Source organism: Protomyctophum bolini (assembly GCF_963924005.1).
Source record: "Protomyctophum bolini genome assembly, chromosome: 1".
In the NCBI taxonomy this organism is placed as follows: Eukaryota; Metazoa; Chordata; class Actinopteri; order Myctophiformes; family Myctophidae; genus Protomyctophum; species Protomyctophum bolini.
Genome location: NC_137862.1, coordinates 30,396,311 through 30,423,421, shown reverse-complemented (window position 1 = coordinate 30,423,421; position 27,111 = coordinate 30,396,311). Strand labels below are relative to the sequence as shown.

At 43.1% G+C, this 27,111-nt stretch overlaps 1 protein-coding gene across 1 annotated transcript in view; it reads left to right on the top strand.

The window, feature by feature from the left end:
* The first annotated feature begins 502 nt into the window (after positions 1-502).
* Positions 503-27,111, top strand: part of pcsk6 (proprotein convertase subtilisin/kexin type 6) — a 47,511-nt gene continuing 20,902 nt past the window's right edge. The window contains exons 1-11 of the mRNA XM_080769805.1: positions 503-1,093; positions 4,157-4,261; positions 5,161-5,271; positions 5,759-5,902; positions 6,358-6,434; positions 11,599-11,687; positions 18,226-18,398; positions 19,819-20,031; positions 22,491-22,591; positions 25,033-25,136; positions 25,988-26,105. Of these exons, the coding sequence (XP_080625931.1) occupies positions 908-1,093; positions 4,157-4,261; positions 5,161-5,271; positions 5,759-5,902; positions 6,358-6,434; positions 11,599-11,687; positions 18,226-18,398; positions 19,819-20,031; positions 22,491-22,591; positions 25,033-25,136; positions 25,988-26,105 (1,421 nt within the window). The 5' untranslated portion in view covers positions 503-907. The remainder of the gene's footprint in view (positions 1,094-4,156; positions 4,262-5,160; positions 5,272-5,758; positions 5,903-6,357; positions 6,435-11,598; positions 11,688-18,225; positions 18,399-19,818; positions 20,032-22,490; positions 22,592-25,032; positions 25,137-25,987; positions 26,106-27,111) is intronic.

Sequence of the window (27,111 nt, the reverse complement as noted above, 5' to 3'; positions counted from 1 at the left end):
TGGCTGCATGGAGACCCCAGGGCAACCCCCCAAGCCTCAATAATTAGGACCCCTGGCAGCGGTCCCCGGACCCCACTTTGAGAACCAGTGATTTTAGGCTACAATTAAGTAACAAAACATGCACATTTCCCATCATGGATGCATGGAGGATTGCTGGTTTGGTCTCTCACTACTCTGGACCCTAGACAGTGAAGAATCATTTCTTTGTTCAAATTGATGAAGCCAAATTCAGGTCACAGCGACCCCCGTCCCGTCTGCTGTCATCCCGTGTCACTGTAGCCTCGGAAATCTTTTTATTTGTGTTAATTTTGAATTGAATTGAATTGAATTGAATTGAATTGAATTGTATTGAATTGAATGGTTGGAGAGGCAAGAAGCAAGAACCGAACCCCCCCCCCGCCCCCACCACCACCACCATCATCATCATCACAGTGTGGCTTTGATCTGCGCTGCAGCCAGAGAGAGACTCACTCACTCACTAGTCCGTACCGTAGGCTACGTGGTGGTCCCACATGGTCTGTGGAGTGGAGTGTGTGGTGTGGATGTGGACTAGCGCTCCGTGGACTCCACCGCTCCGTGCAGAGCAGATCGAGGAACAAATCATGGATCATGTTTTCGAACTTTTTATCATGACATGAATTGCGTTCTATGCTGCCAGACAGACAGTCACAGACAGACAGACAGACAGACAGACAGACAGAGAGGATTCTAGCCTACTGTCTACTACATGGTGCGGCGATAAAGACAACAAAAACAGCATTCCAGTGAAGTGTTGAATTCGGATGTAATATAGCGGCTACTATAGGGCCTACCGACTTTAATTGAGATTTTATTTTTTATTTTAATTCAACACTTTTGGACAACTTTATTAGATTTTTTTGTAGGATAGCCTATTATTTCCTTAGCAATGGCAATCCGAATGCGCTTGTTCTGTGGCCATGTGTTGTTGTTGATGTTATTATCATCATCAGTGTGTCAGTCACTGTCTCACCCCCGCAGCGTCTATACGAACCACTGGGCCGTGCGCGTGACAGGAGGACACGGAGAGGCGGACAGACTGGCTGCTAAATATGGATATAATAACCTGGGACAGGTATGTTCTTAAAATAGAGTCACCGACTGATTCATTGATTCCAGTCATCCACAGCATATAGGCACTCAGATCATATCATAACAATTTGGATTCCATATAGAAGCCAATGCCAATGCCCAATGTAGCGTGTCTTCTGTGAAAGCATGCTGCGCACCGAAAATCTACAAGCTCAAGCTCACAACACGTCGCGCTGCAATGTGTTCTGAGCTTGTAGATCGGCTATTTTTGGTCATTAGTTAATTTAATATGAAAGTGTATTTGAAGTGACCAAACTAGTGTAGGCTTGCCTACAAGTTTATAGAAAAGCATCTTATATTCTTATATAAACATGAATGGTCTCAGAAATGTCATGATTTCCTCAGCTGGTCATCATTAGTCAGTGGCGTGCAGCCGTGCACAGACAGAGGGGCAGGTGCTCAAGTGAAAAAAGGCACGGTTGCCTTAATAGTGTAAGATTTATAGATTTGGGGGCATAAATAATATATTAGCAGCTTTTTTTTATTATCAAGAATTGATCAATGTCACCATGGTCCACATACTGTACAGTGTACACTGTAGTGTACACACATTATTTTATTTATTTTTTAAAGGGCACATTGCTGTCCAGAGGGCAAGGGCAGGTGGTGCTCTAGCACCGCCTACTACATTTTCAGTCATGATATTTTCTTTTTGCTTTATTCCATGTGCAATAAACTGGACAGGTAATTGTTCTTTAAATATTAAGTTATTATTATATACCAGAAAGACGCCTGAGGGCGAGAAGCGAGCTCGAGGTCACGTGTACGCATCCACCTGGGTGACAGCAGACTGCTGGGCGAGCGCTGGCGCTTTGGCATGGGGGGTAAGATCTTACTTTTCGGGTCTGTTACGTTTTCACCGGCTGCCAGGTGCGGCTGCACTATTAACTTTGGAGCAGGCCCGTCTAGAGTTTGAATTGACCAGGTATCAGTCAAAAGGGAGACATCGAAGAGGAAGGATGGATGGGGAAGGATCAACATATGGAATGTCAGAACAGGTCAGCTCCATATATGAGAGAGAGGCTATACATATAAACTGTTTTTGATGTGCAATTTGAAAATACCTTTCTCACAAAGTTATAAATTGCGGTTCCGTAGGCTAGTAATCATCATAGACTTACGACAGTCAGGTGTTCTAACTTAATTAGGACCTGTTGGAAAATTCTACAAATGTATATAGGCATGCAGTTACTTCTAGGCTAATACTTTGTCTCCTTGAGTTAACCAATGATCTTTAATATCCTACAACACAACTGCCAACCCATGGCTATCCAATTAACTTAATTAAGGCTACTGAATTGATTGCAATCCTCCTAGTTTCAGCAGTCAGACAGGCGTAGCCTCCCCTCTGAGTCTCATCTGACCCAGCCAGCCAGTGCATGTTGTTCATGCTTAGCTCTGGGAGTAGCTTAGGGTAGTTATACAACGTGTAGCCTACTGTATAGGCCAGTAATTCTCAAACATTTCAGATCAAGGACCCCAAATTGACACTTATCAGCCCCACGGACCCCCATTTGAAAATATTTTCCAGCCCCCATAAGAGAAGATGTTTATGGCTCTAGCAGTGATTCTCATCCATTTAAATTTCAAGGGAACCCAGTAAGACATACATTAGGCCAGTGGTTCTCAACCCGTGGGTTGCCTAGGCCCTAGGGGGTCGTGAGACATAGCCAAAGCATTTCCGGGGGTCCCCAACCAAAAACGTTGAGAACCCCTGCATTAGGCTATGGATCCCCATTTCATTACATTTCTATCTCTGGGACCCAGTAGTTTATTCAGTAAAAATCTGTGTTAATTTAACTCTTAGGGTGTACAAATGGTACACATTTGTACACAATGGTACACAGGTGTACAAATGGTACACATTTGTACACCTGTGGACCCCTGGAACTCCATCAAGGACAGGGGTCCTTGATGGAGTTCCAGGGGTCCCCGGGCCCCACTTTGAGAACCACTGTTGTAGGCTACTGCAGAGAACCACTGTTGTAGGCTACTGCAGAGAACCACTGTTGTAGGCTACTGCAGCCAAACCTAACATCTGGCCTTTTCTTTGAGAACCACGGTTGTAGGCTACTGCAGCCAAACCTAACATCTGGCCTTTTCTTTGAGAACCACGGTTGTAGGCTACTGCAGCAAAACCTAACATCTGGCCCACTTTGAAAACCACTGTTGTAGGCTACTGCAGCCAAACCTAACATCTGGCCTTTTCTTTGAGAACCACTGTTGTAGGCTACTGCAGCAAAACCTAACATCTGGCCCACTTTGAGAACCACTGTTGTAGGCTACTGCAGCAAAACCTAACATCTGGCCTTTTCTTCTCCATATTGGATGGCGTTATTCAAACAACATCGTTCAGAAATGTTCAGTGTGTGTGTATAGAAAACAGCTGTGGGCTGAGAGAGTGGGCAGATCGAGGGAACAAGAGTTATTTTTTTTACCTAAGTAAACCTAAGTAAAAGAAGGCTTGCTATATGTGGAAATACTCATACTTACCCGTTCTATATGAACAGGAAATGATGTACACACTCTACTGTACATCATCGTAATGCGATATAATGGATCACATTGACGGGGAGGGAATTGTTTACGGATGATGTTGGGAAATTGGGTTGAACTTGGCCACAAAATTAATGTTATTAATACTTATTATACAAGATAAATAGCCTAGTCATAGATAGATAGATATCTGTCATTGCATCTCTGTATGTATTTATCATTTTATTTTACCGACGGCATGGGGTGGTGGCAGTTTAAACGTTGCAAATAACTTTGGCATGGTAGGCGACCGTGTTGTTTCGAAATTGCGACGCTGCCTCTCTGCCACGCACCCCCCAGAAATGTTCCCCATGTGGCTCTGATCTAAGGGAACAAACATGTAAAAACAAAAATGGAGTGAATGATGATCAGGCATGTGTCTCATATGTGTTTGTATGTATGTGTGGTCACTGGTCACTGGTCAGATAGGAGGAAATGTGTCTCATGAGTGTGTGTGTGTGTGTGTGTGTGTGTGTGTGTGTGTGTGTGTGCGCGCGGTGTCTGTGGTCAGATAGGAGGCTTGGATGACCATTATCACTTCCACCACAGCAGGGTGGTGCGTCGAGCAGCTTTCTCCTTCAGAGGACTTCACAGCTTAATCCACATGGATCCCAAGGTGAGACCCATAGCCTACTCCATGTTCTTCATTCACAAGGTGAGACCCGTAGCCTATGTTCTTCATTCACATGGATCTTCATCAGGTCAGTATGTAATGTTCCATTAACCCATATTGGTATCTTACTCCCTCAGGCCGGGAACCCATATTTGGGTTCTGTACAGTATGTACAGTATTCAAAAATGTAATTTTTTTGATGCTGCTATATAAATATTTGAAGTTTTTCAGAAACCTTAGGTCAGGATTTAGAGGCGTTTTTAGAATCGGCCTTAGGCCTAAATGGGTTAATAAAGTTGTCGAATAATAAAATCCTTTGCCTGAAACTAAATTGGTATGTGTGGCTCTATACTCATATTCTTCTCATATTAGCTGTATTGTCCCAGCAGCACCCAGCGTTGATGTGCGTTTAATATGCAGTGAAACAGTCTTCTCAGAGCTATATGGCTTCTTTTAAGCCCAAACCACAGAAATGGATTGCCATGCAACTCCTTGGAACCAAACGGTTGCGAGTAGACGCATGTAGTTGGCAAGCAACCATTGAATTGAACCAATTTAATCACTTTGGGTCGACATGCGCCACACCATGCGCCACACCATGCGCCACACCATGCGCCGACGTGCAACAACAGGACATGTCACACCGCTGGGACGAACGCTAAAACTGCTTTGTTGCGTCTTGACCCATTTCTGTGGTTTGGGTTTTAGGTGGAGTGGTTAGGTTAGCTATGGCTTCTCCCCCAGGTGGAGTGTTCTTCTCACAGCTATGGTTTCTGTCTTTAAAGGTGCAGTGTTCTGACAGCTATGGTTTCTGTCTTTAAAGGTGGAGTGTTCTTCTCACAGCTATGGTTTCTGTCTTTAAAGGTGGAGTGTTCTGACAGCTATGGTTTCTGTCTTTAAAGGTGGAGTGGGCACAGCAGCAAGTAGTGAAGCGCAGAGTGAAGAGACTGACCAGCAGTGACCCCAACTTCATTCACTTCAATGACCCCAAATGGTCCAACATGTGGTATATTGTAAGTATAGCTAGTCTAATCTTATAACCAGTAAGATGCCTGAGTGCGAGAAGCCCAACGTGTCACGTTGTGACCTTGTAGATCAGCTATTTTTGTTGAAGAGATTGAAAAAGAACTCGAGTCACTCACTATACTATAGGATAGAGGGTCTAAGCCAGTGCTTTCAAACAGTGGTCCTTGAGGGGGTTCCAGGTGGTCCCCAGTTAAATGATGGAGAGTTGGTAACCAAATGGACCCTTATTAGATATTTAACTCTTGAGAGTGTAAAAATGAAACCAAATGAACCCTTACGGGCTCTCTCCTCCTCAGCGTTGTAGTGATAAGAACAGTTTATAAGAACTGTTCATCTCTCTCTCCTCCTCAGCATTGTAGTGATAAGAACTGTTCATAAGAACAGTTTATATGAACTGTTAATCTCTCTCTCCTCCTCAGCATTGTAGTGATAAGAACAGTTCATAAGAACTGTTCATCTCTCTCTGCTCCTCAGCATTGTAGTGATAAGAACGTCCGCTGTCGCTCAGAGATGAACATCCTGGCTGCCTGGCAGCGAGGCTACACGGGACGGAACGTTGTGGTCACCTTCCTGGACGACGGCATTGAGACCAACCACCCGGACCTAGCCCAGAACTATGTAAATATGTGTGCGTGCGTGTGTGCGTGCGTCCGTCGTCCGTCCGTCGTCTGTCCGTCCTAATCTCCGGCACCGTTAATCCGGTCTGTGCCAACTTTTGCACACACTCTCTGGATGCCAATGATGAACCTCTGCCCCAAATTTTCCAGAACGGCCTGTTATAGCACAACCAGATGGACCCCCATCTGAATATATGTTGTTCCAGGGACCCCCCCAAGAAGCAAAGATTTGAGTTAAAAACGTTTTGCGCCAAGATTTGCGCCACATTTTCTTTGCAGATCTACAAGCTCGAGCTATGAGCTTGTAGATCTGCTATCACGAGCTATGAGCTTGTGATTCTTGATGACCGTTTCTATGTATTTGATGTATTACCATGTGTTGTTGTTAAGAGGTCTGCTAAATGCACACATTGTTTTTTCTCAAACCTCTCCCTCTCTCCTCTGTCGTCTGTCCAGGACCAGCTAGCGAGTTACGACGTCAACGGGAACGACCACGACCCCACGCCCCGTTACGACTCTAGCAACGAAAACAAGTAAGAGGGATGATATAACAATATCTTGTGCTATCGCAGTCTGTTCCCATTTAGACCTGAGGATGCATCTGTTTCGCCTTATAGCTTTTAATAAAGTATTCAATCAATCAAAAGAGCACACTTTGGTTTTCTATAACTTGCATGTTGGCAAGTGACCTTTAGAAACTAGCTCAACGTTTTTTGTAGCTTTTGTATCTTTTGCGGCAGTTATACACGCCGGCTGTATCTTTGTAAATCTTCATGTCGCGGCAGGCTTCAGTTGAAAATGAATGGTAGACTGTATCTTTGTATCTGCCCGCGTCAACGCAGCATAAGGCTTGTATAATGTTTACATGCACAAAATGTCTCGTAATTGATTCATACAGTGGTTGGAACATGGGTCCTGTGTCCCTGGAGATTGTGTCAGGAAATGGAAGGGGCCTGTTTCCTCTGGGCCATTGATTGATGGTGGAAGCTGCCATAGCAGCATATCAGATTATTTGATCCTTTGAGTTGACGGTACGGTAGTGCTGAGCATGGGGGTGAAATCAGCCCTCAGCGGCTTCTTCTACATGCTAGAGCATATATACTCTATATAGTGGCCCTCTGGAGTGAGTGTGGAAATATAGAGGCCTTCTGGAGTGAGTGTGGAAATATAGTGGCCCTCTGGAGTGAGTGTGGAAATATAGTGGCCCTCTGGAGTGAGTGTGGAACTATAGTGGCCCTCTGCAGTGAGTGTGGAAATATAGTGGCCCTCTGGAGTGAGTGTAGAACTATAGTGGCCCTCTGGAGTGAGTGTGGAAATATAGTGGCCCTCTGGAGTGAGTGTGGAAATATAGTGGCCCTCTGGAGTGAGTGTGGAAATATAGTGGCCCTCTGGAGTGAGTGTGGAAATATAGTGGCCCTCTGAAGTGAGTGTGGAAATATAGTGGCCCTCTGGAGTGAGTGTGGAAATATAGTGGCCCTCTGGAGCGAGTGTGGAAATATAGTGGCCCTCTGAAGCGAGTGTGGAAATATAGTGGCCCTCTGCAGTGAGTGTGGAAATATAGTGGCCCTCTGGAGTGAGTGTGGACATATACTGTAGTGGCCCTCTGGAGTGAGTGTGGAACTATAGTGGCCCTCTGCAGTGAGTGTGGAAATATATTGGCCCTCTGGAGTGAGTGTAGAACTATAGTGGCCCTCTGGAGTGAGTGTGGAACTATAGTGGCCTTCTGGAGTGAGTGTGGAACTATAGTGGCCCTCTGCAGTGAGTGTGGAAATATATTGGCCCTCTGGAGTGAGTGTAGAACTATAGTGGCCCTCTGGAGTGAGTGTGGAACTATAGTGGCCCTCTCCATTGTCAAAGTTGCCCATCCCCTGGTCCAGATGGTCTTGTCGCTCCTTCTCCATAGTCTGGCTGTCGTGCACAACTTCTGCCACGGTAATGACAGTGGCTGTCAATGACATAAATATAAACCTTAATGACATACGATGTCTTTCATGCTGACTGTATGTCAGAAGAACATTAAGCTGCACTGCAGTGCATCTATCTATCTATGGGTCGGAGACCTACGGGCACGGTAATGACCACTATCAGTCTCGCAGAGGACTTTGAAAATGTAATGATGGTAAAATGTCACCAATCCCCCACAGGCAAAATTATTATTTTTGACCCATTCCACGTTGTCGAGTGTATCTGTGATGTAAACATATATGAGTCAGCCGGTTAACACTAGCATGACTGAAGCAAGGCCAGATACCACACAAGCTGACTTATAGGACCACTTCACCACTTTTCAACCTACGTTCATGTAACTGGTCCTCACTAATGTTCATGATAAAATACCACACATTTCTTTCTACTCGGTCTGTGTCTCATATGTGGGTACTTCAGAAACCCGTCCACCAGTGACATCATCGATGGGGAATCCAAGCTAATAGAAAGTGCAGGCTTTCTATTTCTGAAAAGTTGCAATGCGATAAAGGAAGCCATCGTTCTCACGATAATACAAACACTGGTGGACGGGTTTGTGAACTGCCAACAGCCCTCCTATGAGACACAGACGAGGAGAAAAAGTAGAAAAGTGTTGAAGTGGTCCTTTAAGGTCAAAAATACAATTTTATCCTACAATGTTATTGGCTACTGTGTCTCCAGAGGCTTTGACACCTTCAACCCCCCAGCGGGGTAGAGCCATTGTCTTGAACAATGGGATGTCTGGAGCAGTGTCGTGCACAGATAGACACTAGGGGGTGCTAGAGCACCTTTCCCTCTGGACAGCAATCAGCCCTTTTGAAAAAAAAAGAAAAAAATTAATTAAAAATTAAATAAAATCCTTTTTTGGTACAGTGTACAGTATGTGCACCATGGTGACATTGATCAATTCTTGATTAAAAAAAAGCTTCTAATATATTATGTATGCCCCAAAATCTATAAATCTCACACTAAGGCAACCGGCCGGTTCCACGCGCTGCACAAGGTGCCCTTTTTTCACTTAGAGTGGCCGGTAGAGAGAGGCTGGATGGATGATTAACGCGAGGTTCCCGGTTCGATCCCAGGCTCCCCCAGAGTTGGTGTCCTTGAGCAAGACACTGAACCCCTAATTTCTCCTGATGTGCAGGTTGGTGCTTTGCATGGTTTCCTCCGGTGTGTGAATGTGTGTGTGAATGGGTGAATGTAATGCACAATCTATGTAAAGGTGTGTGAATGTGTGTGTGAATGGGTGAATGTAATGCACAATCTATGTAAAGGTGTGTGAATGTGTGTGTGAATGGGTGAATGTAATGCACAATCTATGTAAAGGTGTGTGTGTGTGTGTGTGTGTGTGTGTGTGTGTGTGTGTGTGTGTGTGTGTGTGTGTGCGTGTGTGTGTGTGTGTGTGTGTGTGTGTGTGTGTGTGTGTGTGTATGGGTGAATGTAATGAACAATCTATGTAAAGGTGTATGAATGTGTGTGTGAATGGGTGAATGTAATGCACAATCCATGTAAAGGTGTGTGAGTGTGTGTGTGTGTGTGTGTGTGTGTGTGTGTGTGTGTGTGTATGGGTGAATGTAATGGGCAATCTATGTAAAGGTGTATGAATGTGTGTGTGAATGTAATGCACAATCTATGTAAAGGTGTGTGAATGTGTGTGTGAATGGGTGAATGTAATGCACAATCTATGTAAAGGTGTGTGAATGTGTGTGTGAATGGGTGAATGTAATGCACAATCTATGTAAAGGTGTGTGAATGTGTGTGTGTGTGTGTGTGTGTGTGTGTGTGTGTATGGGTGAATGTAATGAACAATCTATGTAAAGGTGTATGAATGTGTGTGTGAATGGGTGAATGTAATGCACAATCCATGTAAAGGTGTGTGAATGTGTGTGTGTGTGTGTGTGTGTGTGTGTGTGTGTGTGTGTGTGTGTGTGTGTGTGTGTGTGTGTGTGTGTGTGTGTGTGTGTGTGTGTGTGTGTGTGTGTGTGTGTGTGTGTGTGGGTGAATGTAATGAACAATCTATGTAAAGGTGTATGAATGTGTGTGTGAATGGGTGAATGTAATGCACAATCCATGTAAAGGTGTGTGTGTGTGTGTGTGTGTGTGTGTGTGTGTGTGTGTGTGTATGGGTGAATGTAATGAACAATCTATGTAAAGGTGTATGAATGTGTGTGTGAATGGGTGAATGCACAATCCATGTAAAGCGCTTTGGATAAAAGCACTATATAAATGCACCATTTACTATTTACTTGCTTTCTAACAACCTTCAAATGCAGAGTACTTCTATTCCCCACGTGAGAGAGTTGCATTGTCAAACACATAAATGCAACAAAAAAAAATAATAAAAATAGCTGTTGATTAATCCGACCCCCCCCCACCCTCTCGCTCTCTCTCTCTCTGAGCTCGACTAAGCGCTGCAGATAACTGAGTCCTCAGTGCTGGGGCATAGCCGTCATTTTCAAGCAAAGAGAAAAAAAATCAATTAAAAAGGAGAAAGGCTTTACTTGTTTGTGGCACTTTGCCGACGGGCGTTCAGGCGGATGAGCTTATATACACGGTGATGAGTTTATACACGGAGCACCTGCTGGCTTGGCCCGGGGTGGGATTACAGCTAGGAATGTCCCGATGGCCCGGGGTGGGATTACAGGATGTCCCGATGGCCCGGGTGGGATTACAGGATGTCCCCATCACGGTTTTTTGTTGTTTTTGAGTATATGCCCATACCAATTCTTCCCGATTCGACATTTATGTTTTTATGTCGTATCACAATAGTGCAATATCCAAAATCACAGATAATATCCAGTCTTAATATCAAGATATGGATAATATTCATACTAGGGGATGTGCCAATCAAGTATATATATTTTTTTTGGCTGGAGGACCCCCGGAAATGGTTTGGCCATATCTCACAACCCCCGCCCCGCCGTCACCTGCGTCTGCATGCACTCTGCAGCTGGCCATGCTGCTCTTTGTGTTGTCTGCACCATTATAACAACCTTTCAAGTGGCCGTTAAAAATAAGACCTGCACTTCTTCACACCAGTGGTGAGTGGTAATGCATTTTAATGTTATGTACCCATTTTAATGAAAGCATAATCTGCAGTTATCTTCTCAGGTGTTGGAGAGAGAGAGAGAGAGAGAGAGAGAGAGGATTCCCCTGTGAACTAAGGATAGCCTATTCGGCCTAGGTGTTGGGATTACATAATTTTCCCCATGTGACACACAGCGGTCAATCAGTGAAATGAGCTTTTTCCACCAGAACCTGCACCTTACAAGGTTTCACTATCACCACAACCTGCACCTTACAAGGTCGCTGCAGTGTAGATGAGGTGTTAGACCGCGACGGAGGCTTGAGAAGGCGCCCCGCCTTCTCAAGCCAACTTGAACCACGAGAGACACCACAGAGCGAGCTAAAGCGCGCGAGTTGCCGTGTCGAACGTTGTGAAGTTCGCTTGAGCCAACTCAGCCCAGTTGGAGTTGCGTCCCGGTATGGACAGTATCGTAAATAATGTGGCTACTGGCCAATAATCGATACCGATTACTTGCATTTCAAAATGATACGATAAAAAGTCAGACGATACGATATGTTGATTTTCCATTTCGATATACTTCAATTCTTGAAATTAAAATCGTTTTTTTTCCGATGCAGTTACTATATCGTTACACCCCACAGACAGACAGACAGACAGACAGACAGACAGATAATTTGATCCATTCTTTTGTCTCTCCCCCCTAGGCACGGGACCCGCTGTGCAGGGGAAGTCGCAGCTGTGGCCAATAACTCCCATTGCATTGTGGGAGTTGCCTACAACGCAAGAATTGGAGGTGGAGTTCTTAGTTTTTTTCCTCCTCTCAACTTTTCTTGTGTGCGTGCGTGTGTGTGTGTGTGTGTCTCTTCTTAGCCAGTGTTATTCTGTGCGTGCGTGTGTGCGTGCGTGTGTGCGTGCGTGCGTGCGTGCGTGCATGTGCTGACCAGCCAACCAGTGCACACTGAATGCGTTTGCAGGACATTAATCCCCCATGGCTTTTGCAATGTTAAAATGTCAAGAAGGGCTTTTAATCAAAAGACAGAATCTCAGCTCTGCCTCTTCTTATTTGGAGTTCTCTCTCCGTCTGCAGGCGGGCTCCAAACCTCTGCCATTTCTGACTTTCTGTGTGCATTTCTTCCAACGCTCGTAAACACTCGATTTGCCTTTATCTCCTCTTGGCTGATTGCCATGGCTTAGACCCCAAAGTCTGCTAACGCCACGAGGGGGAAAGGTGAAGAGTTCTTGAAGTTTTCCTAATGAGAAAAGTGTTACTTTGTGGAAGAATAGCTGATCTGTCGAAAAAGGTGTTACTTTGTGAAAGTAACTGATTTCTCCCCTGCTGCCTATAGCCCTCCAGACACTCGTTCGCAATCGCTTTCTCACTCAGGCCCACAACTTGTGTCCTGCTGTCATCTCCAAATAAAAAAAGAGACTTCTTTCAATTACAATTGATTATTGATTACCAAAGGGCTTTGAGGTCCTGTAGCGGAGCAGTTTGTTTTTCTTCTATTTGCTTTGTAGTAGCAGGTGGCATGCGTTGTTGTTGTTGATGTTGTTTGTGTGTCCTCTGAGAGTCCTAGCAGGGATGCTGCTGTTGCTGCTGCTTGTTAACAGGCTGATGTGTTTGCATTCTAATTCATTGAGACCCGAGACCAGATTCCACTAAATGTCTCCTATGAAACCATGACTAAAACATTTCATGTTCATGGACCCCCAAAATGATATGTAAATGGCTGCAGATATTTTTTCCCATGAGAAGCAAAGATTTGAGTTAAAGATGTTTAGCTGGGAAAGAATATATATTCAATGATTTGCACCACCATTTTCCCATTTGCTATTTCACAAAAATAGCAGGTCGTAGCGCGGCACAGCTTTTTCAATTGATGAGTTTCTATGGGTTAAACTGGGTAAAAGCTATGAGGTGACACAGATGTGTTCCAGGTCCTAATGGTCTAATCTGGTTGGAGTCTGACTCACAGCGAGCAGTAAAATAACTGCTCTTTGAATGCTTTGTATCCTCATCAGGGACGTTCAACAAAGACACAGCATATCCACATTCATCCAGAAACTATTCCTATCACAATAACTTAAATTATTATATTTTTTCTTGCCTTTTCGCTTTGGATGTTCTCTTTAACATTCACCGCAGGAGTCTTTGGTGAAGAAACACATTAGGCGGGCTGGCAGGCTGACAGACTGACAGACTGACAGGCAGGCTGACAGACTGACAGACTGACAGACTGACAGGCAGGCAGGCAGGCAGGCAGGCAGGCAGGCAGGCAGGCAGGCAGGCAGGCAGGCGGGCGGGCGGGCGGGCGGGCGGGCGGGCGGGTGGGCGGGCAGGCAGGCGGACAGACGTACAGATGTACAGACGTACAGACGTACAGACAGACAGTACAGAATAACATTCACTCTGTTTTGAGTGACCAGAGTGACTGTTATTTGGTATGCTTTCTTTAACCTATTTAGGACTAAGACCAGATTCTACAAAATGTCAATGACAGTTTTCTTTTTTCTTTCTTTCTACTATGTGGTTTTCAAACTATTTCATGTCAATGACACCAGAAATTATCATTGTATATATCAAATTAAGACATGAGTTAAAAATGATTGCTCTGAAAGAATATAAAAGATTTACGCCACATTTTCAGGATTTTTCACACAAATAGCAGATCAAGTTTAAAATAATGCTTAAAACACCAAAAGGGTTTCCCGTCCTGAATGGCCTCTTGGCACATGGAGGGCTGTTTAGTGTCCTACCCTTTAGAACTACAACAGTCTGCAGTCCATTATTGTTGGGCCAAATGCTGTGACTTGGTAGCCTGTGTTCCAGTCTGATTCACTGCGTTCCGTGATTTGTTTTTGTCACTTCGCTACTCAGTCTGGGCCAGCCTCCTGTTTGACTCGTATTTATAGGAGGCCTTTCATCAGCTTCCATTGAAACGGGCCTCCACCCTCTAGGGGGCCTCAGGCCCCCCACCCTTGCTCAGAGGCCCTCTCTCTCTCTCGCCCTGTCTCTCTAGCTCACTTGTTCTCTCCCACGCTGTTAAGTTACACCTTCCTACATTTCCTGTTAAAATGTGCGGCATTGCGAGGTAAAGGGGAGACACTTTTTTGTGAAGGGACGACTGGATGAGGATAGGTGTTGTTGTTGCATAATTGTCGAGAGTAATTGAACAGACAAAACTATTTGTATCAAAAAGAGTTCAAATATGCCACAGACACTTTCAAACGATGCACAAGCAAGACGTGTATGGGGGCCTCATATTTGGTCTTGAATCAGGTCTCCAGTCCAGATCAAGCCCCCAGTAAGGATATCCAGCTGCCACTACCTACTGGTGAAATGTGGAATTGCAGCACTTTCATGGAGGTGGACGGATGTTCATGACGTCACGTGCGTAAGCCCGGACCTCAAATTTGAAGTCCGGGGCTAGGCTAGGCTATACTTCCGCCCGCTCGAGCCATTGAGTTATAATTATACTTCCGGCAGTCTTACGGGTGCTTCAAAACGCCACTGAGCAACTTCTATTGAAATTAATAGGGGGGGGGGGGGGGTCTCTATCCTTCGGTCTCTATCCTTTTATTACTCTATGGTCCAGATCCCTAAGGATCCGCCCCAGTATTTCATAACGTCACCTGTTGTTACGTAGCCACGTACGTCATCAGCCATGCAGCGCCACTCTTTTCTCACTGTTGAAAACATTTGCGCCAGTTCAGGACTCCAGAGTAGACCTACGGTAAGATGTAAGCATTCATTTGATTCCGTAGTCCACGGTCAGATTTGGTAGTACAAAAAAAATTTGACGGCTGTGTGGGGTGAGTTTAGTGAAATGTACAATTTACAAGTTTAGTGAAATGTACAATTTACAAGTTTAGTGAAATTTACAATTTACAAGTTTAGTGAAATTTACAATTTGCAGGGCAACAAAAACTTAGTTGGTCAGCCAGCCAGTCAGACAGACAGACAGACAGACAGACAGCCTTTCTTTAGGCTAAGTTTAGAGCTTAATGCTATTTTCTACTGTCGGAACAAGCTCCGTTTGAGGTGATCCTCGTCCTACATCACTGTCTCTCTCTCTATAATTAGCCTTGGGCACACATGACTCAGTCACCTAAACTGTGTGAAATGTGTTTGCTTTTCTCTGTTTTGGAACCCCAAAGAAATCAATTTTGAACGGAGCAACATATGAACTGGAGTTTGTTTGGGAATTAGTCCTAATAGAGAGGTCCGTTGATGTGCTGCCTGTTCAGAATTAGGGTTAACCCATTTTTGGCGGGAACCCCTTTTGGTGTGTTAAAGCATTATGTTATACTTTAGCTATTGAAAAATAGCAGATCTACAAGCTCATAGCTCATGAACATATAGGTCTGCTATTTTTGAAAAATCGTGAAAATGTGCCTCAAATCTTTGAATATACTATATTATTACAGAGTGAACATTTTTAACTCAAATCTTTGCTTCTGGGGAGGTCAATTACATATCGTTTTTGGGGTCCTTGACATGAAATATTGAGCACTACTGATACAGTATTTCAGAAGACAGATTTTGAATATTTCTTTAAAATGTCGACGTCAGGCCTAAATGGCTTAATAGAGAGGTCCGTTGATGTGCGAGCCTGTTCAGAATTAGCCCTAATAGAGACGTCTGTTGATCAGAGAGGTGTTCAAACATCAAATGGATGAAAGCTGCAGTGTAGCTCACAGCCCAAAATATACGTAAGCACAGTCACAGTCGCTCCACTTACACTAGACATCTTATTAGGGGACAAGCATGCCTCTATTGCATGATTGCATGCACGTGCAACACACGTGACACACGCATATGCACAGCACAGCACACACGTGCACGCACGCACGCACACACGCATGTGTGGTACCTTTATACCTCTAGGTAACCAATAGAATTCAGTGGTATATAGTTTTGACCTGTCTGTGATTGACAGAAAATACTTTTTTCAAAAACAGTGATTATTATGCCTACGTCTAGCTTGAGGTTCAGAACGTTTCCTTTTAGAATGTTTTCCTCTCCTCCTTAAGGATTCCTAATTATTCTAAAATGAACAGCGAAGAGAGGCATGAAAAGAGGAGTGTATGTGTGCGTGTGCGTGCGTATATGCGTGTGCGCACGTGCGTGTATGTGCATGCATGCGTGCGTTAACTCATGGAGCTTGGTGCAAATAAACACTAAAATGTGATTAACAATCGCTCAGGGTTGTTTGAGGACAAAGACAGTGAGGATCCCAAACCAAATATGAGAACTATAGAGCAGAGCTGTGTGTCTGTGGCTGTAGAATGTTACGTCCCAGATACTGTAACATACAGTATTTATACAGTTTTTATGGCAATTATTTTCTGAATTAATGTCTGGTTAAAGGCAGGCTAAGTGATATTTGTTTTGGTTGAAACAAAACGTTTTTTTGTAATCACTATATTCTGACAGTAATCTTTGAAGAGTGTGTGTTCAGTAACAGTGTTAAATAGCTCTATATTGTGACAGTAATCATTGCTATAGAGTGTGTGTTCAGTAACAGTGTTAAATAGCTCTATATTGTGACAGTAATCATTGATGGAGTGTTTGTTCAGTAACAGTGTTAAATAGCTCTATATTGTGACAGTAATCATTGCTATAGAGTGTGTGTTCAGTAACAGTGTTAAATAGCTCTATATTGTGACAGTAATCATTGCTATAGAGTGTTTGTTCAGTAACAGTGTTAAATAGATATATTGTGACAGTAATCATTGCTATAGAGTGTTTGTTCAGGAACAGTGTTACATAGCTCTATATTTGCATTCACCTAGGTTTTTGTAGAAAGCTTTGATGTGCTCTACACCAAATCGCCCAGAGCGGGATCGAGGGCCGTTTGTTAACCAGCGTTGTTGTTTGTAAAGAAGATGTTTTAGTAGTTGGCCACGTCAAGCTCGTCAGCGATGAGAGTGTCGTTCGATTTGATGATGATGTTTGTAACCTAAGGGCCCTTCTGGGCACATAACGTGGCACAAGTTCAGCCAGGTAATCCGGGGCCTGACCATAGCTCTAAGAGTGAGCACCAGTACCTTAAACTGGACCCTGAAATTCACAGGAAGCCAGTGCAGGGAGGCCTCAGGCCAGGATTGGAGTGATGTGAGACCGTCTGCTGGTTCTGGTTAGAAGTCTGGCTGCAGAGTTTTGGATCAGTTGGAGGCGGTCCATGGAGGATTTATTTAGACAGGTGAAAAGAGAGTTGCAATAGTCCAGGCGTGATGATACAAATGCGTGGATTATGAGTTCCAGTTCCGAGTAGTATGAGACTATTGATCTAAGCTTGGCGATGTTTCTGAGGTGGAAAAAGCATGTCCGGGTAACTGATTTGATGTGGGTGTCGAGATGCATTGATTGGTCAAAATTGACGCCAAGGTTTCTGAGGTTGGGACGCACGTTGGGTTTGAGGGGGCCGATACAGTCTACCAGATATAAGCCACAATAGTATGTCACAAACTTGGTCCCATATATATCTGTTTTATGTATATAAAATAAATAAAACAGAATGAGAACCATATGCATACATGTATTACTGCAGGCTATATGTTGTTAATTAGCCTGGCTAATAAGCCAGACTAATATCAATATCACACAAGTTGTTAATAATGGACGGCAGTGGCTCGGGGTAGAGTGACCGGATGGCAACCACAAGGTTCCCAGTTCAAACCCGGGCTCCCCCCGAGTTAGTGTCGAAGTGTCCTTGAGCAAGACTCTGTACTTTTGCTAACACAAAGTGGGGCAAGGCAGCATTCTCTGTCGGTGCTCCTGCATTTTTCTTTTTTTAACAATATATTTATTGCGTTTTTCTTTTTTAACAAACAGACAATACAACAAAACAATACATAATACATCAGACAATACAATTACTTAAAATGAAAAACAAACAAACAAAAAGCAAAACAAGAACATACAGTATACATAAATACAGTATAATAAAATAAAATAAGGGCACTTAGAATGGTAACAACAACAGAGTCCTTATGGCTACAAGACCATGTGCCATTTCCAGCACTTTAGTTCAACATTGTAACTGTTTTAATTCTCTATCTTTTATAGTTCTAGTTTTCAGCATTTTCTGTATTCTGATGCATATATTTAATTTTGTTTCTGCTACATTGACAATGAGGGCCTAAATAAAGGTTATGATGAACCCCTAATTGCTCCCGATGTGCAGGTTGGTGCCTTGGCATGGTTTCCTCTGCATTTGGTGTGAGTGAATGGGTGAATGTAATGCACAAATTCACCCAATCTCTGTAAAGCGCCTTGGATAAAGGCGCGATATAAATGCACCATTTGCCATTTATGATGCATCCAGGTATTCGCATGCTGGATGGAGATGTGACGGACATCGTGGAGGCCAAGTCTCTGGGCATCAGACCGGACTACATAGACATCTACAGCGCCAGCTGGGGCCCAGATGATGACGGCAAGACGGTGGACGGCCCCGGGCCCCTGGCCAAACAGGCCTTCGAGATGGGCATCAAAAAGGTTAGTTAGACCTGAGGACGATTGTAAAAAAAATAAATGAAAAGACTTCTAAATCCTGACAGTTTTCTGAAAAACCTATGTTTCTGTCAGTGGTGCTCAACCTTTTTCATGTCAAGGACCCCTAGAATTATCTGTATTTGGCCACCGGGCCCCATCTGAAAATATGTTGTTTCAGGGACTCCCCCAGAAGCAAAGATTTGAGTTAAAAACATTTGGGCCACATTTTCACGATTATAATGGCTAAAGTATAAAATAATGCTTAAAACAACAAAAGGGGTTTTCCCACCCAAAATGTGTTATAATGACCCGAGGCTGTCTTAACAGTTTACAAATGTTACATTTGCATACTCTTACGTCACACTTTTGCATCACGGATTTAGCGGTGTATACAGCATTGGTATATAGATGTAACTGTGTATACAGCATTGGTATATAGATTTAACTGTGTATACAGCATTGGTATATAGATTTAACTGTGTATACAGCATTGGTATATAGATTTAACTGTATACAGCATTGGTATATAGATTTAACTGTATACAGCATTGGTATATAGATTTAACTGTGTATACAGCATTGGTATATAGATTTAACTGTGTATACAGCATTGGTATATAGATTTAACTGTGTATACAGCATTGGTATATAGATTTAACTGTGTATACAGCATTGGTGATAGAGGACCTAAGTCTGACATAATTTGCACGTCCTATCTGGGACTGGGTTGCCTCTTTTTTCCACCATTATGAATTTCATAGACTGTTTTATATTGCATCAAATAAGAACAAAATTAAACAAATGATCCCGGCGGTTTGATAATGCATATGAAGTGTCGAGACGTCGAGAAAGCACTAATGTTAATGCTGCTGAATGAGGTAACATTTCGCCAGAAACGGTACTGTATCAAATATGACAAATATATAAATAGGAGTGAATGTCGTAAACGATATAGACCCACCTCGCTCCCGACAATTATTTTTCGACCACGATGCTCATATGAGACTATTCTAAGATGACCCCATGTTATTGTCCTCTTATTGTGCTCTATATCGGCGGTTTCCAAAGTGGGGTCCGGGGAACCCCAGGGGGTCCTTGAGGGAGTTCCAGGGGGTCCCCAGCTAAATGATAGTTTGGAACCAAATGGACCCTTATGAGTCTGTAACTCTGAGAGTGTACAAATGGAACCAAATGGACCCATCAATTAACATAGCTTTTACAATATAAATTGGGGAGAGATAGAAATGCCATTAAATGGGGGTCTGTAGACTAATGCATGTCAAACTGGGGGTCCTTGAAATTAAACGGGTTGAGAATCTCTGCTAGAACCGTACAAATCTTCTCTTATATAATTAGTGTCAATTAGTGTCTTGCCGGGAAAGTTTGGGAACCACTTGCTGTTTAAACCTTGTTCCACATGCAGGGACGTAAAGGCTTGGGCTCCATCTTCGTGTGGGCGTCGGGCAACGGCGGTCGTGTCGGAGACCACTGCTCGTGCGACGGCTACATCAACAGCATCTACACCATCTCCATCTCCTCAACCACAGAGAACGGCAACCGGCCCTGGTACCTGGAGGTGTGCAGCTCCACCCTCGCCACCACCTACAGCAGCGGAGAGTTCTACGACCGCAAGATAGTGAGTATGAGTCCTATGACCTCAAGATAGTGAGTTCTGAGTCCTATGACCTCAAGATAGTGAGTACTGAGTCCTACGACCTCAAGATAGTGAGTACTGAGTTCTACGGCCGCAAGATAGTGAGTACTGAGTCCTACGACTGCAAGATAGTGAGTACTGAGTCCTACGACCTCAAGATAGTGAGTACTGAGTCCTACGACCGCAAGATAGTGAGTACTGAGTCCTACGACCGCAAGATAGTGAGTACTGAGTCCTACGACCTCAAGATAGTGAGTACTGAGTTATACGACCTCAAGATAGTGAGTACTGAGTCCTACGGCCGCAAGATAGTGAGTACTGAGTTCTACGACCTCAAGATAGTGAGTACTGAGTCCTACGGCCGCAAGATAGTGAGTACTGAGTCCTACGACCTCAAGATAGTGAGTACTGAGTTCTACGACCGCAAGATAGTGAGTACTGAGTCCTACGATCTCAAGATAGTGAGTACTGAGTCCTACGACCGCAAGATAGTGAGTACTGAGTCTTACGACCTCAAGATAGTGAGTACTGAGTCTTACGACCTCAAGATAGTGAGTACCGAGTCCTAGGACCTCAAGATAGTGAGTACTGAGTCCTACGACCGCAAGATAGTGAGTACTAGCTGGATCAGTGTTGATGGTTTAATCCAGTGGTTCCCAAAGTGGGGTCTGGGGACCCCCAGGGGTCCTTGAGGGAGTTCCATGGGGTCCCCAGTTAAATGATAGTTAGGAACCAAATGGACTCTTATGGGTCTGTAACTCTGAGAGTGTACAAATGGAACCAAATGGACCCGTTAGGGAGTTAAATTAACTTTGATTTTACAATATAAATTGGGGGTCCCAGAGATAGAAATGCCATTAAATGGGGGTCCGTAGCCTAATTCAGGTCAAACCTGGGGTACTTGAAATGAAAATAGGTGAAAATCACTGCCAGAGCCGTAAAAAGCTTTTCTTATTATATTTTAGAATGGGGGTCCGCAGGTTAATGAGTGTCAATTAGGGGGTTCTTGACATGAAAAAGTTTGGGAACCACTGGTTTAGTCTACTGTCTACTAAAACTGTGACGAAGAATGTTTGTCGAAACCAGACCCATTGAAGGAGAGTGAAGGAGCGACATCTCCGTTTACATCATCGGGCAAGGTCTTCTACACACACACGCACGCACGCACGCACACACACACACACACACAGAGTGTCTCTCTGCTGTCCTTCTCCCATCCCTCATAACGTTTAACAAGCAGCCGTTAATGTGCTCCAGCATAAACACACTTTTTACTACGTTCTATTTTAGGACCCTTTAATGCAACATTGTCAGTGTTTTTGTCATGGGGGCGGGGCTAATGTTCCACATTGGCAGCCATCAAATGAAACGGAACAGTCCTAATCCGTAACAATGAAATGTGCCGAAAAGGTTACCATAGTGATGTCACTGGGATACAAATCTGTGCATTTGAAAACTATAAACCCTCCTGATTTGTGTATGTAACCAAATTTTTGTCCCAGCACAAAATTCCATTGACAATGAATGGACAATTTTGAGTGTTTGTGTAAACACAGACATTGAAGACGAAGGTGGGGACGCAAACTGAGATTGGCCTGAATGAGATGATGTATTATGATGTACGGTGTAATGTGTGAATGAGATGATGTATTATGATGTACGGTGTAATGTGAATGAGATGATGTATTATGATGTACGGTGTAATGTGTGAATGAGATGATGTATTATGATGTACGGTGTAATGTGTGAATGAGATGATGTATTATGATGTACGGTGTAATGTGTGAATGAGATGATGTATTATGATGTACGGTGTAATGTGAATGAGATGATGTATTATGATGTACGGTGTAATGTGAATGAGATGATGTATTATGATGTACGGTGTAATGTGTGAATGAGATGATGTATTATGATGTACGGTGTAATGTGTGAATGAGATGATGTATTATGATGTACGGTGTAATGTGAATGAGATGATGTATTATGATGTACGGTGTAATGTGTGAATGAGATGATGTATTATGATGTACGGTGTAATGTGTGAATGAGATAATGTATTATGATGTACGGTGTAATGTGTGAATGAGATGATGTATTATGATGTACGGTGTAATGTGTGAATGAGATGATGTATTATGATGTACGGTGTAATGTGTGAATGAGATGATGTATTATGATGTACGGTGTAATGTGAATGAGATGATGTATTATGATGTACGGTGTAATGTGTGAATGAGATGATGTATTATGATGTACGGTGTAATGTGAATGAGATGATGTATTATGATGTACGGTGTAATGTGTGAATGAGATGATGTATTATGATGTACGGTGTAATGTGTGAATGAGATGATGTATTATGATGTACGGTGTAATGTGTGAATGAGATGATGTATTATGATGTACGGTGTAATGTGTGAATGTTTTTTTAATCTCAGGTGACCACAGACCTGCGACATCGCTGCACCGACAGCCACACAGGAACGTCCGTCTCTGCTCCCATCGTGGCCGGGGTCATCGCTCTCGCTCTGGAGGCCAAGTCAGTACTCTCTGCCGTGCCGTGCGATGCTTTCACAGACACTATACTTCACCTTCCGTGAATGTAGCACATTTCTCCATTTCTCCCTTGCTTAAAAGTTTGTAAAAACAGTTCAGTCGGATAACTCACGATTAGATTTAACCAATATTTATTATAGAATGAATATACTGTACATGTGCATGTAATATTTTATCTTGGCGTTCGGCTCTGCTACATTTTTCTCCCTGCTCGGCACAATTAAACGGATCATTAATAATTTTTCTGCTAGGTCCGTATATTTACGGACCCCAACGTATACTCTGTGTATGTAATGGTTGAGCTCCACGGCAGCTTTTAACATTGGTCCGGTTGCTATGGCAACGACACAACGACGTTTGGTGAGTTGCTGGTTTCCTTTGAAACAGACTTGTGACACAGAGAGAGAGAGAGAGAGAGAGATAGAGAATTGAAACCCCCCCCAACATGTCTTTTATTTTATTTTTGAAAGGGTTCGGCACAGAGTTTTCTCTGTGAGAAGTGCTATATAAATAAAATTGACTTACTTACTTACTTACTAAACACAGATTAAATTCACCCGAACACCTGCCTGTAGGAAAAACCAGGGATGTGGGCAGGGAAACAAACCTACCTTCTACGATGTCACTGAGCATCATGGAGGTACTGAAAGACCCGCCCACCGGCTCAGACATGAGCAACATTATGAAAATTGCAAAAATGTAATCGTCTGGTTGAAAATCACCCGTGTTTAGTGCTCTAGGGGTAAATAACTTTTTCATTTGCCCTGAGATACAATATGAATACAAACTTGAGACTCAGAGGATAGTAGTTTCCGGCCTGGGCCGTGGATCAGCGGTCCAGAAATGCCACTGACTGGGGGTCCTTGAAATTAAACAGGTTCAGAATCACTGCTAGAGCCGTAAAACTCTTCTCTTATGGGGGTCCCTGGCATATCTTTTCTAATGGGGGTCCACGGGCTGATTAGTGTCAATTTGGGGGTCCTTGACATGAAAAGGTTTGGGAACCACTGCTGTAAAAAGTCAACATCCTTTCCTTGAAGCTTCAGCATCATGACGCAGTGTATACCAGGCTGTTTGGCACGTATCCATTCGTCCCAGGATGGCACATTTTCAGTAAAAAAAAATATTATTTCATACCAACCATATACGTTGGTCGTGTTGGATAGACTTCAGCAATGATATCACTATCACCATGTTAAAAGAAAGTAGACCTAGATAGATCAAGTATGTACTGTGTATTGTACTGCAGATAGATAAAGTATGTACTGTGTATTGTACTGCAGATAGATAAAGTATGTACTGTGTATTGTACTGCAGATAGATAAAGTATGTACTGTGTATTGTACTGCAGATAGATAAAGTATGTACTGTGTATTGTACTGCAGATAGATAAAGTATGTACTGTGTATTGTACTGCAGATAGATCAAGTATGTACTGTGTATTGTACTGCAGATAGATAAAGTATGTACTGTGTATTGTACTGCAGATAGATAAAGTATGTACTGTGTATTGTACTGCAGATAGATAAAGTATGTACTGTGTATTGTACTGCAGATAGATCAAGTATGTACTGTGTATTGTACTGCAGATAGATAAAGTATGTACTGTGTATTGTACTGCAGATAGATAAAGTATGTACTGTGTATTGTACTGCAGATAGATCAAGTATGTACTGTGTATTGTACTGCAGATAGATAAAGTATGTACTGTGTACTGTACTGCAGATAGATAAAGTATGTACTGTGTATTGTACTGCAGATAGATAAAGTATGTACTGTGTATTGTACTGCAGATAGATCAAGTATGTACTGTGTATTGTACTGCAGATAGATAAAGTATGTACTGTGTATTGTACTGCAGATAGATAAAGTATGTACTGTGTATTGTACTGCAGATAGATAAAGTATGTACTGTGTATTGTACTGCAGATAGATAAAGTATGTACTGTGTATTGTACTGCAGAGAGATAAAGTATGTACTGTGTACTGTACTGCAGATAGATAAAGTATGTACTGTGTACTGTACTGCAGATAGATAAAGTATGTACTGTGTACTGTACTGCAGATAGATAAAGTATGTACTGTGTACTGTACTGCAGATAGATAAAGTATGTACTGTGTACTGTACTGCAGATAGATAAAGTATGTACTGTGTACTGTACTGCAGATAGATAAAGTATGTACTGTGTACTGTACTGCAGATAGATCAAGTATGTACTGTGTATTGTACTGCAGATAGATCAAGTATGTATTGTGTATTGTACTGCAGATAGATCAAGTATGTACTGTGTATTGTACTGCAGATATATAAAGTATGTACTGTGTACTGCAGCCCTCTGATCTCATGGTGAGATGTATTTACTGTATATTTACTGTGTACTTACTCGTGTACTGTATAAATTATGTACTTGTACTGTACTGCAGCCCTCTGATCTCATGGAGAGATGTACAGCACCTGCTAGTGAAGACCTCCAGACCTGTCCATCTGAAAGCCAACGACTGGAAGACCAACGCAGCTGGACACAGAGGTAACGTGCTAACCACTCAACCATCCAAGACCTTAACTCAATCTGTGCCAGGTTTGAGGTTTCTCGTATTTAGGTGCCTGTACTAAACCCACCTGTGCCGTCATTTCTTCCAGACAGCCACCTGTATGTCTTCAATGTTTCTGGGTCATTTCTGGGTCATTTCTTCCAGTGATGTAATGTTTCTAGGTAATTTCTTCCAGTGATGTGATGTTTCTAGGTAATTTCTTCCAGTGATGTAATGTTTCTAGGTAATTTCTTCCAGTGATGTAATGTTTCTAGGTCATTTCTTCCAGTGATGTAATGTTTCTAGGTCATTTCTTCCAGTGATGTAATGTTTCTAGGTCATTTCCTCCAGTGATGTAATGTTTCTAGGTCATTTCTTCCAGTGATGTAATGTTTCTAGGTCATTTCTTCCAGTGATGTAATGTTTCTAGGTCATTTCTTCCAGTGATGTAATGTTTCTAGGTAATTTCTTCCAGTGATGTAATGTTTCTAGGTCATTTCTTCCAGTGATGTAATGTTTCTAGGTCATTTCCTCCAGTGATGTAATGTTTCTGGGTCATTTCCTCCAGTGATGTAATGTTTCTAGGTCATTTCTTCCAGTGATGTAATGTTTCTAGGTCATTTCTTCCAGTGATGTAATGTTTCTAGGTCATTTCTTCCAGTGATGTAATGTTTCTAGGTAATTTCTTCCAGTGATGTAATGTTTCTAGGTCATTTCTTCCAGTGATGTAATGTTTCTAGGTCATTTCCTCCAGTGATGTAATGTTTCTGGGTCATTTCCTCCAGTGATGTAATGTTTCTAGGTCATTTCCTCCAGTGATGTAATGTTTCTGGGTCATTTCTTCCAGTCAGCCACCTGTATGGTTTTGGACTGGTTGATGCAGAGGCCATGGTGGTCGAGGCTAAGAAGTGGAGGAGCGTTCCAGCCCAGCACACCTGTACACGCACATCTGACAGACGGCCCAGGTGAGATAACGAGTAATGACTTAACGAGCCCAGCACACCTGTACGCACACATCTGACCGACGGCCCAGGTGCGATAACGAGCATGTCTGGCAGGTGAGATGCAACATTGCCTAAAGTTATTTCATTGACAGACCACGTAACCAAGCGTTACCTAGCGACGGGGACGCTGCTAGACCTTCTTGGCACAGAGTGCATTGGAAACTAGAAAATATCTCCCTCAGGGCACTCAGTGCCTCGGCCACGGGTCCAAAAGAACAGTCAGTATGTGACACACACACACACACACACACACACACACACGTGGACGGACGGACGGAGTGCAAAACATACTCTCCCCATGCCTTCGGCCTGGTGGAGACAAAGGTGTCTCGGCAGCGAGTGACACTAATCATGCCGGCGTGTCCAGCGCAGTGCAGAGTTCTGTCTTCGTATCTGTGTGACATTATACCGTACGTGGCGTGCACAGACATTTAGAGGGGCAAAAAAAGGGCACCTTGTGCACCACGTGGAACCGGCCGGTTGCCTTAATAGTGTGAGATTTATAGATTTTGGGGCCTAAATAATATATTAGAAGGTTTTTATCGAGAATTGATCAATGTCACCATGATCCACATACTGTACAGTGTACACACTTTCCCCCCAAAAGGGCACATTTGTCCAGAGGGAAATGGGCAGGGGGTGCTCTAGCACCCCCTAGTGTCTATCTGTGCACACCACTGTATACCGGCGTAAATGGTCTCAACTTACCTCTGATCCTTTTTCTGCTCCTTGGTGCTGCTATGAATATTACCAACAGTTAATGCACATTCTTTAATTGACACTACTATTGTCCTACTGCAAAGCCTTAGCAGCGTTTGTCAGCTCTTTAACAAATGACCCCATAATATCCCTATCATAGATAATGCATGGTTGAAGTTTACATATTTTTTTTAATATGCAGTCAAAACAAACTTTATTAAAAGAGATCATGCTCAGGGCAAGTGGTAGACGCTTAGTGCTGTTGTAT